General features: G+C 43.3%; 1 protein-coding gene across 2 annotated transcripts in view; it reads right to left on the bottom strand.

Annotated features, from left to right (window-relative positions):
* The window catches only part of LOC147108694 (collagen alpha-1(XIV) chain-like), a 185047-nt gene extending 173498 nt beyond the window's left edge, over positions 1-11549 (bottom strand). For both annotated transcript variants that reach the window (XM_086005412.1, XM_086005411.1), the window contains exon 1: positions 11452-11549. In XM_086005412.1, coding sequence (XP_085861538.1) covers positions 11452-11527 — 76 coding nt within the window. In that variant the 5' untranslated portion in view covers positions 11528-11549. The remainder of the gene's footprint in view (positions 1-11451) is intronic.
* Positions 11550-12044: the final 495 nt, after the last annotated feature.

A 12044-nucleotide genomic window follows, 5' to 3' on the forward strand; every position in this document is an offset into this window, starting at 1 on the left:
CTGAGGTACAATGGAAGGCGTTTGAAACTTCTATATATACAGTAGTGGATTTCCCGTGGCACTGCATATGGTAAGCTGGAAGATATGATCGAGGTTTGAGAGAAATGCAATGAGAGGCAGTGTGGCAAGTGGATAATAAAATTCTGTTTTGATTGGCTCACATTTCCCAGAAACCAATCAGAAAAGTATAACAGGCTTTTTGTGCTTAAAATTTGCCACGTGCTGTACCTTTGGGCAGATTTCTTGCAGTGTTACTGACAGTAAGTTGGATGATACATGGTTTTATAAAGTCAGTAGCAAAATGCACATTGCATTATTCTGCTGCTAAGGAAAAACTGTGTGCTGTTAAGGCTACAAAGTCAAGTAATAGTTAAGTAGACAGCAACTGAATTCATTCAAAGCCTAACTGCTGTTCAGGCTGCAGGTCCAAAGATCGGTTTTGTTTGCCTAAAGGTGATTGGCAAATAAGAGGCTGCAGATATTCTGACTCTGGATTTTTTTGTTTCCTGAAGAGTTTTTTTCTGTAAATTCCAAATGACTCACCTTCATTTATAAAAAGGAGTTTGACACATAACTTTGGAGTATGACATACAAGCATTATGGACAGGAAATGTGCACTGTACATACCACTTATATGACTAGCTGATCTCCTGTGGTGTTGCTCACAGTGAGTGAGAGGCTATGCTATTTTGCTGTCCCGCGGCAGATCTCATTGCAGCATCCATACTAACATGAAAGGTAATTTAAAAAAACTAAAGGCCTTTTTAATTATTGAGATCAAGATTGCTAAGGCACTTAGACTTATGCTCTACATGGATTAATCACTTTAAATGTATGGCTGCTCTGTGGCAGATCTCTGTGCCACCTACACCGATGTTCAATATTTGAACTAAAAAGTGGCTATTAATTTGCCACAGCACTTAAAGAGTAAATAGTATATATTTGGATAGTATTATAACTCAACACGCCTGGTTCCTCCTTATCCACATACTGAATATTTTTGCACCACCTCTGTAACGTCCGTGTGTAATTGAGACACGGACTGCAGGAGTTGGTTACAACAGGTGTTTACTGAATGGAGACAAAACTGGAACTACTATACAAAGTTACTACACAGGCTTATATACCGGGGTGGTCACTACTGGTACTGCAGTATACAGGGGCTGCAGAATATAGTTCCTTCTTCAAAGTACATACACTACAATTCCTCCCCTTTTAGCTAAACAGTACATAACATTTGATTAATAATTAAATAACATATTTACAATTACAGTTGCTATATACATTAGCTGAAGTTAAGCAATTATAAATTCAGTCTTTGAGGAGGCTTCCTGATTCTGTCCGGATAACGCCTCTTTGGGGTATCAGGTTCTTCTGGCAAAGTTGATTCGGGATCAACATCGTTGTTTGGTTCGTCTGCTTCCAATATCACCGATTCGGAGGTAGATGCAATTGGTACTTCGGTTTCATCACCAGGTGTATCGGATTGTGGTGTGGATTTGACGTTTTCCAGTGACTCTAGAATCTGGTCAGCATGGCGTCTTACAATGCTCTCTCCAACATCCACGGTATACATTAGAGGTCCTTGACGTGTGCAGATCGTTCCTGGCTGCCATTTCTCTGTGCGGTAGTCCCGGGCCAAAACTGCTTGACCTATCTTAAAACTCCTGGTTGGCCTTTCATTCATATTCTGAAACTGCCTGTTCTCTGTAATGATCAATAACATGTCATTCTATAGTGGACACTAGGTGGAGCCGTAGAGCTGTGTAGAGCTGTATATAAGACTACACTACCCAGCTGTATATATATTAAAACTACATTACCCATGAGGCACTAGGCTACCCACAAGGCAGCAGTCAAAATGGAAGCCTCCACAGATACTGTACCTAGTCCACATGGGCTCAATAAAGTAACTAGCAAAAGCTAGCTGTGTTCATAATAAGAATGTCTATTTATTAATGAACATAAGATGGTACCAGGGTGGTGAAGATCTGCTGAAAATTGTGAAAACGACATGGAGAATTTGAAGCCACTAGAGCGTTTGAAACTCACAGAAAAAATCGACTACAATTGGCAGACTTTTAAACAACAATTCGAACTCTACATTGCAGCCATCGGATTCGGTACTAAGCCAGACGCAAAGAAGATAGCGTTGCTGCTTATGGTTGCAGGCCCACAGGTGATAGAGGTATTTAATACATTTGTATTTAATCCAGATGAGAACAGAGAAAAATTAGAAGATGTGCTAAAAAAATTTGATGCACATTGCTCTCCCAAAAAGAATGAGACGTATGAAAGATACATCTTCCGTTCTCGGACACAGCAACAAAATGAGACTTTTGATAGCTTTATAACTGATCTGAAACTGAAAGCACAGACATGTAATTTCTCTGAGCTGAAATCATCCATGATTCGTGACCAGATTGTGTTTGGTATTCATGATAAAAAAGTCAGGGAACATCTGTTGAGAGAAACCGAACTAAATTTGGAAAATGCAGTGAAAATATGCCAAGCCAGCGAGCTAGCTCGAAAGCACGCGAAGACTTTCAGTGAAATCAATAATGATGTGATTGTAATGAGTGATAATGCTGCTGTCGGTGCTGTGTCCTATAAGGGGAAGAAACATGGGCAGAACAGAAATGAAAAGCAATCGGAGGATGAAATTTTTAATTGTAAACGCTGTGGTTACAAACACCAGTTAAGACAATGCCCAGCGTTTGGAAAAATGTACACAAAGTGTAATGGAAAGAATCACTTTGCCAAACAATGCTTTTCAAAAGTACAAACTAAGAAAGGGCAACGAGTTAATGTAATTGAGGACACTGATTTAAGTGAGACATTTTCTGTAGGAATGGTGTCATGTGACAATATCAAAAAGGATACAGAAAATGTGCAGCCCTCAGAAATGGACAATGCTCAACATAAAGTTAATGCAGTAAAAGAGGACAAATGGATGATCCCACTGCAGGTAAATGGAGCATTAGTTACCTTGAAACTAGACACTGGGGCAAAAGCAAACTTAATCAGTATGAGTGACATTAACAATATGAAAGAAAAGCCAAAAATACAGAAAAAGTCAGTACTACTGAAGGACTATAATGGACAGAAAATAGATAGCTTAGGTGTATGCAGACTTAAAGTGACAGTCAAAGACAAAGTGCATCATCTCATGTTTTCTGTTGTGGCTGAAAGGCTTGATTCACTACTGGGTGACAAAGCTTGTGAGGACTTAGGACTGGTCAAAAGAGTCTACCATATAAACTGTGCCATAAGCAGACCAGATGACTCGATGGATTCTGTAGTGAATAATTTCCAGGATGTGTTCAAAGGATTTGGAGTTCTACCATTCACTTACAAGATCCAGCTAAAGCAGGATGCTCAGCCAGTGGTACATGCTCCACGAAGAGTTCCAGCACCCCTGCATGACCGGCTCAAGAATGAACTGGACAGAATGACCACACTAGGAGTCATCAGGAAAGTCGAAGAGCCAACAGACTGGGTTAACTCCATGGTATGTGTAAAGAAAAAGAACAATGATCTAAGAATATGCATGGATCCAAAGGACTTAAATGCAAACATAAAACGTGAACACTACCAGATTCCCAAGCGAGAAGAAATCACCAGTGAAATGTCAGGTGCCAGATACTTTACAAAGCTCGATGCCTCACAAGGATTTTGGCAACTAAAACTGGATGAAGAGAGCACCAAATACTGTACCTTCAACACACCATTTGGCAGGTATTGTTTCCTCAGAATGCCTTTCGGGATAATATCTGCATCTGAAATCTTTCATAGAGCGATGGAACACATAATTGAAGGTCTGGAAGGAGTTTGGGTCTATGTTGATGACATCATCATCTGGGGCTCCACACTGAAAGAACACAATGAGAGACTGACTAAAGTGCTACAGAGCATACGCCGGAATGGACTGAAGCTCAACAAAGCCAAGTGTCAGTTTGGCGTCCAGGAAGTCACTTTCCTAGGAGATAATCTATCTGGTAAAGGAATAGAGCCAGATATGGAAAAAGTAAACGCCATACTCAACATGCCCCGACCCACTGACAAAAAAGGAGTGGTACGCATCATGGGGATGATAAACTTCATTGGAAAGTTCATTCCTAACTTGTCAGCCAAGACAGCCTGTCTGCGAGACCTGCTACATAAAACAAATGAGTTCGCATGGACAGAAAGACATGAACAAGAGTGGATAAACCTCAAAACAGTGCTGACAACCACACCTGTACTGACCTTCTTTGACCCAACAAAAAGAATCAAAGTGTCAACGGATGCATCAAAAGATGGCGTAGGTGCGGTCTTGCTACAAGCAGAGGGTGAAGATTGGAAGCCTGTTGCCTATGCCTCCAGGTCTATGACTGATACTGAGTGTCGATACGCCCAGATTAAAAAGGAATGTCTAGGCTTGGTAGTTGGACTAGAAAAGTTTCATGGCTACATATATGGACTTCCCACCTTCACAGTTGAGACAGACCACAGCCCTCTGGTTGCCATCATAAAAAAAAACCTGAATGAGACGTCTCCAAGGATTCAACGACTCATGATGAAGCTGCAAAGATATGACTTTGAACTGATCTACACACCAGGCAAATACATAGTGTTAGCAGATGCACTATCCCGAGCACCCACAATGAGTCATGTGAGCTCTACTGAAGAAGACGTGGATGTTCATGTGAGTATGGTCACTGCTGTGCTGCCCGTGTCAGACACAAAATCAAAGCAAATAGCAGAAGAAACAGTAAAAGATACAGTATTACAAACAGTAATAGAGAACATTCATCATGGTTGGCCAAAAGGTTCCTGTCCAAAATATTTTCACATAAGGTCAGAATTGAGTGTCGCAAGTGGACTATTACTAAAACAGAACAGAATAGTCATTCCACAGGCTCTACGTCAAGACATGCTCAAAAGGATTCATGAGGGACACCTCGGAATTGAAAAATGCAAAAGCAGAGCAAGAGACACTGTTTATTGGCCTGGCATAAATAAGGACATTGAGAACATGATAGGCAAAAGTGAGACATGTCAGAAACACCAAAACAAACAAGCAAAGGAACCAATGATAGTAGCTGACATACCAACAGCACCATGGCAAAAGGTTGGTATGGACCTTTTTCATTTAAATGGTAAAGACTATCTAATAGTGATTGACTACTATTCTAACTATCCTGAGATGGCGCTGCTCTCAAGCACCACAGCAAGCAGTGTCATAATGCATGTGAAATCCATCTTCGCCAGACATGGAATTCCCAGGATTGCCATTAGCGACAATGGTCCGTGCTTCAACTGTAAGGAGTGGCAACAGTTTGCAGCACATTATGACTTTCAGCACATCACATCCAGTCCTTTGTATGCTCAGTCAAATGGTAAGGCAGAGAAAGGTGTTCAAGTTCTCAAGCAGCTACTGAAGAAAGCGACAGAAAGCAAGTCTGATCCTTATCTCGCCCTGCTGAGCTACCGAGCCTCACCTTTAGACTGTGGTTCTTCACCTGCTGAACTACTAATGGGTCGCAAGTTGCGCACCACGCTACCCTGCTGTGCAAAAGAACAGCAAAGTGAGGAACTGAGACAGAGACTTCAACTGTTAAAGCTGAAACAGAAATCATACTATGACAAGTCATCCAAAACTCTAAAACTATTGACAAGGGATGATGTTGTCAGGATTGAGGATCCAGATGCATGGAACAGGAAAGCTACAGTTCTTGAGGAAGTAGGACCAAGGTCATACACTGTTAGAACTGAGGAAGGACAGATTCTAAGGAGGAACCGCCGTTCCCTCCTAAAAACACAAGAGACTATTCAAGACCAGATTGATGACAATGCCACAACAGCATCTTGTCATTCACCGCCAGAACAATCTCATGAAGACACATCAGACTTACCTGTGTTGAGAAGATCCACACGTGAAGTAAAAGAGCCTGATAGACTTAATCTTTGAGTACAATGTAAAGCTTTGAAAATGTGTTGACTGTTTTGAAAATGTTTATGTTTATAGAGCACTAACAAAAGTGTTACTGATATTATCTTTATTGTTTTCTTGAAAGTTGATTGATATTGATTTTGTTAAACCTCAAAGAAAGGGGGATGTAATGATCAATAACATGTCATTCTATAGTGGACACTAGGTGGAGCTGTAGAACTGTGTAGAGCTGCATATAAGACTACACTACCCAGCTGTATATATATTAAGACTACATTACCCATGAGGCACTAGGCTACCCACAAGGCAGCAGTCAAGATGGAAGCCTCCACAGATACTGTACCTAGTCCACATGGGCTCAATAAAGTAACTAGCAAAAGCTAGCTGTGTTCATAATAAGAATGTCTATTTATTAATGAACATAAGATCTCTTCTGATGTTTGGCTTAACCAAATCCAAGCGGCATCTTAGTCTTCGATTGAAGAACATCATGGCTGGAGTTTGGTTGGTAACCGCATGTGTTGCATTCCGGTAGGCAAACAAGAAGTTATCCACCTTGTGTTGTAGGGGTATGTCTTCATTACACATTGCCTTGATAGCCTTCTTGAATGTTTGAACGAACCTCTCAGCCAATCCATTGGTGGCTGGATGATATGGGGCGGATGTGTAATGCTTAACACCATTGTTCTTTAAGAACCTCCGGAACTCTTCAGACACAAACTGTGGTCCATTGTCGGAGCAAATCTGTTCAGGCAGCCCATTTCTGGCGAATATGGTTCGTAAGACTGTGATGGTTTTTTCTGTGGTGGTTGAGGACATTTTTATTACCTCTGGCCACTTTGAATGTGCATCCACCGCAATTAAAAACATCGAGTCCATAAATGGACCAGCAAAATCAATGTGTACCCTTTGCCATGGAGGTGAGGGCCACTCCCATGGATGTAGAGGGGCTTGTGGTGGGGCGTTTTGGACCTTCTGGCATCCTGTACAGCTCTTGGTCATCTCTTCGATTTCTCTATCGATTCCCGGCCACCACACAAACGCTCTGGCTAAGTTTTTCATTTTTACCCCTCCCAGATGACCCTCATGAAGCTCATTGAGCACTCTATCCTTCAATTTGGGTGGAATTACTACTCTGGATCCACACATCAAGGTTCCTCTGCACACCGACAGCTGTTCTCTTCTCGGCGAGAATGCTGGCAACAGTGGTTCGCCATGTGCTGGCCATCGCTTCACCGTTAAATCATAGACCCTGGAGAGTGTCGGGTCATTTCGTGTTTCCTTTTCTATGTTTGCATTCGTCACAGGAAGACATTCGACTATAGTCGAGTGGAATATCTCCACTGGATCCACTGCAGGTGCTTCTTCCACCATCGGCAATGGTAGGCGCGACAATCCATCAGCATTCCCATGCTGTTTAGTTCCTTTGTACTCGATGTCATATTGTTGTGCCCCTAGGAAAAGGGACCACCTCTGTAGCCGTTGTGCTGTCACTATCGGGACGCCCTTCTTAGGGTTGAAAATGGAGACAAGAGATTGATGATCAGTTAGTAGAGTAAATTTCTGTCCGTGCAGGTAGTGATTGAACTTCTTCACCCTCCACACCAGGCTGAGGGCCTCTCTGTCAATCTGGGCGTAGTTACGCTCGGCTGCAGTTAACGAGCGTGACGCAAAAGCTATCGGCCTCTCTGAACCATCAAGGGATTTATGTGACAGTACCGCTCCAACGCCGTAGGGAGACGCATCACACGCCAGTCTTATCAGTAGTGATGGGTTGTAGTGAGCCAATACTTCTCTTGAAGTGATCAGGCCTTCACACTTCTAAAAGGCCCGCTTACATTCATCGCTCCATTTCCATGCCACTCCAGTTTGTTGCAGGGCGTTCAGTGGGTGCAGAATTGTGGACAAATTTGGCAAAAACTTATGGTAGTAATTCACCAATCCAAGGAATGACCTCAGTTGCGACACATTTTCAGGCGCTGGAGCCTTAACTACCGCTTCAATTTTGTCAGGGGACTTATGTAACCCCTCTTCATCAATCACGTGGCCACAGTACGATATTTGCTTCTTAAAAAACTCGCACTTGGGGCGATTGGCTCGTAGCCCATGTTCTCTTAGTCTAGTGAGCACCTGCTCTAGGTTGGCAAAGTGTTCACTGTCATTTTCACCTGTCACTAGGATGTCGTCCAAGTAACACTGAGTCCCCGGAATCCCTTGCAGGACTTGTTCCATTGTTCTTTGCCATATAGCCGGAGCTGATGCAACTCCGAATACCAGTCGATTATACTGGTAAAGACCTTTGTGAGTGTTTATCGTGAGATATTTCCCAGAGGATTCTTCAACCTCCATCTGCAAATATGCTTGCGCTAGGTCAATTTTTGTAGAACGTTTCCCTCCAGATAGTGAGGTGAAAATATCTTCTATCCTCGGAAGAGGATACTGTACTGTGTGAAGGACTGGGTTCACAGTCACCTTGAAGTCCCCACAGATGCGAACCTTCCTTGGCTCCTCAGACTTATTGTTTAACGTTTTCTTCATGACAGGAATGATGGGTGTTGCCCACTCGCTCCAGTCTACCTTAGTTAGCATGCCTGCATTCTCCAGATTCTCCAGCTCTGCCTCGACGGCTGGGCGAATTGCATATGGTACCGGTCTTGCTTTGAAAAACTTGGGAATTGCATTCTCTTCTATTTTTATCGAGGCGGTTACGCCTTTAAGAGTTCCCAGTTCCTGTTGAAATACCTCTTTAGCGTTAGCCAAGATTTTTGACAATCGTCCAGGTGTGACGTCGTCATCCTTTTTACCAGCCACCGTCAGTGCCTGAATGGAGTGCCAGTCTAAACTTATCTTTCTGATCCATTCACGTCCCAATAACGGTGGTCCACCATCTTGCAGTATGTACAGATACAATTTCTGTATTTCCTTGCCGTTGTATTCGACAGGCACCCTTATTTTCCCTCTGGGGTATACTTTCTGCCCCGTATATGTCTTCAAGACAATGGATGTGTCTTTCAAGGGTATGTGTGAGAATAGCCGCTCGTAGTCTCGTCGATTCATGATGGTCAGGGCTGATCCTGTATCCAATTCCATTTTGACTTGGGACCCTGCTATCGTGAGGGCGACCCAAATGGTTCGGTGATCCTCTTTTGTGATTACGTTGTGTAGTTTGAGACAGCTTAGTCTCTTGTTCCCGGATTCACTATCGCTCTTCTGGTCTTCGGAACTACTGTCCGTCATCTTTTGTACTTTCCTGTACTTTTCCTTAGTAGTCTTTTTGTTGTCGTTAGTCTTCTTCCCGGACCTGCAAACTCGTGCAATGTGTCCCATCTTTCCGCATTGCCTGCATGTTTTGTCCTTGGACCAGCAGTCCTTCTGGTCATGGGTTGTTCTGCCGCAGCGATAACATTTTTCAAATCCCCGTGTCATTTCATGGGTGCCGTATTCCTGTGGCTTTTGTTGTATTTCCGCAGCTCCCCTTGCTGCTGCTTCGTACGATACTGCCACGCTGAAAGCCTTATCTAGCGTCAGCTCTTTCTCTGAGAGTAACCTCTTCTGGGTTCCTTCACTCAGGAGTCCACAGACAAATTTGTCCCGTAGGGTATCTGCCAGTCCTGCTCCGAACTGGCAGTGCTTTGATAGCTTGCGTAGTTCCGTAAGGTAATCAGCATTGCTCTCATCTTTATGCTGATTTCTCCTGTGGAATTTAAATCTTTCTGCTATCAGCAGCGGTGTAGGATTTAGGTGTTCCTGTAGGATATCAACAATTTCGTTAAAACTCTTCGCCATTGGTTTGACTGGAGTGATCAGGTTCTGCAATAGGCCGTACGTTCTTGCGCCCATTAAGTTTAGTAGTACCGATGCCTTTTTCTCATCGGCTACTTCATTTACCTTGCAATATACTTCGACTCTTTCCACATACGCGGTCCAGTCTTCTATTGCATTATCGAAGGCAGTGATATTGCCAGTCTTCGGCATCTTGGAGATCTAAGATGGCGCCTCCCGCGCTTTGCCTTCTTCCCCGATTGAACAAAATGGCGCCTCCCGCGCTTTGCCTTCTTCCCCGCTGGATTAAGATGGCGCCTCCCGCGCTTTCTGTCTTTTCCGCTGCTGCTAGCGCTGTTGCTGGCGTTTTTATGCCTTGATGGCGATGCCCTATGGTCTTCGCGCACTTCCCCCCCGCGCTGCTGCCAACGCCGCTCTTCGCGGTCCCCGTGGCAAACTGCAGCTCCTCGCGGCTTTCTACGCTTCTAATTTCTTTTATTTTAATTACTGTTCCCGTCGTCAGAGCAGACCCTATGGGACACTTTCCTCCCTCTTCTCGGGTCTGTACGCTGCCCGGCTTCGTAGCACCGGCCGCGCCCTGTGTGCTCCACCCTCTCTCTCTCCTCTTCCCGACAACGCTGCTCGGCCCCGTTGAAAAGCCACCCGATTGAGCTCTAGCCCGCCGCAGCACAGGAAGTATCAGTGTACTACCTGCCACAAGCCCGATAGCTAGAACACCATAGACTGGATAACCAAGCCCAGCTCTCGACAGCCTCTCCTGCAAATCTTCGAATTCGATGAATCAGAGGGCGGCTGCCCACGGTCGACGCCCGTTTCTTCTGTTTTTTTTTCTTTTTGGATTTCTTCCTTCTGGCCTCGACCTCTAACAACTTCACTTCAGGGATGGATCCCCGTGAGGTGGTGCAGAACTGTAGGTAAGTTCGGATCTGTTCGTCGCCAGTGTAACGTCCGTGTGTAATTGAGACACGGACTGCAGGAGTTGGTTATAACAGGTGTTTACTGAATGGAGACAAAACTGGAACTACTATACAAAGTTACTACACAGGCTTATATACCGGGGTGGTCACTACTGGTACTGCAGTATACAGGGGCTGCAGAATATAGTTCCTTCTTCAAATACATACACTACAACCTCCAGTAAGGGAAAAGACAAAAAGTACTTAAAAAATTAATACTGTACATTTGTACGGTGTTGTAAGTTTATGTGCTTATAAATGATTCATGTTTTTAAAATAGTTCAGTGTTGGCCTAGTCAGCATGAAGATAATTCATTGGAAGGAAAGATCACAGGGAGAAAGTGGCATGCAAGTACATAGTGGGGATGCAGGGATCAGGGAGTTCAGGCATCACATGACCCGATGCCCAATCGAGGATATGAAAGGGGGAGCACAACACAGTGACCAGAAATAGTTAGGTAGGTAGGGCCTAGCACTAGGCTCAAGGCCAGATAGCTAGGGAGTAGCTAGGCCATGGCCCAGGGCCCTAAACAAGGGCAGTCATAAATGGGTTGGGTGGGAAGGGGAGATCACTGCAAGCAGCTATCGGCATCCAAGGTGCACAGAAAATTGATTTTTAAAAATCAAATAGGTGTTAAACAAAAGGAAGATATCCCAAAATACCTGAAAATCACAGATTAAGCTACAGCCAAAATTAGGGTCAGTGAATTCTGAGCAGATTTTTGCATTAATTTTCCTTAAACTGTGTGTTCTTATATATCTAATAATAATAAATACCTTGTCCCTCCGCTTGGCTGATTAGATGAAGCACCACTATTACAAAGGCAAGAATGCATCTCTTTTGTACGGTCATGGCAAAATCAGGAAACAGCACAAATCCTATCAATAAAAAGGATATACACTGAATTAGTTTTTAACTGACTATGAATCTATGCAAGGTTCTGGATGGGAACATTCGCTTGATAATTGAAACACAAAAGAGATTCATACACGAGCTGAGTTTTCATGTAGGTCAGCCTAGCCACACCAGAATCTCCAAAACTCAACTCATCCCACGGTTTGATCATACATCATGTGGTTGGTCAACCCTGTCCAGCCAGACTCATATTGTTCAACATTAGACTTCACCTAGTACAATCTGCATTTATAATATGACATGCAATAAAAATACTTACTTACCTCAATGAAAAAGGAACACACCAACAACAATTGGTAAAAATAAATGACCTGTGTTTCTTGTATATCAAAATTATGTTCTGCATTATATGAAAATCATATCTTAGACCTATACCTGGAATGTAGTAATATGAATGTTTCTCAAACTATTGTGTTATCTTTTCAGCTTGTTGAAGATATTTAGGGGGAAAAAT

Source organism: Somniosus microcephalus, chromosome 13 (assembly GCF_052327205.1).
Source record: "Somniosus microcephalus isolate GS21.2 chromosome 13, FLI_Smic_1.0, whole genome shotgun sequence".
Classification (NCBI taxonomy): Eukaryota; Metazoa; Chordata; class Chondrichthyes; order Squaliformes; family Somniosidae; genus Somniosus; species Somniosus microcephalus.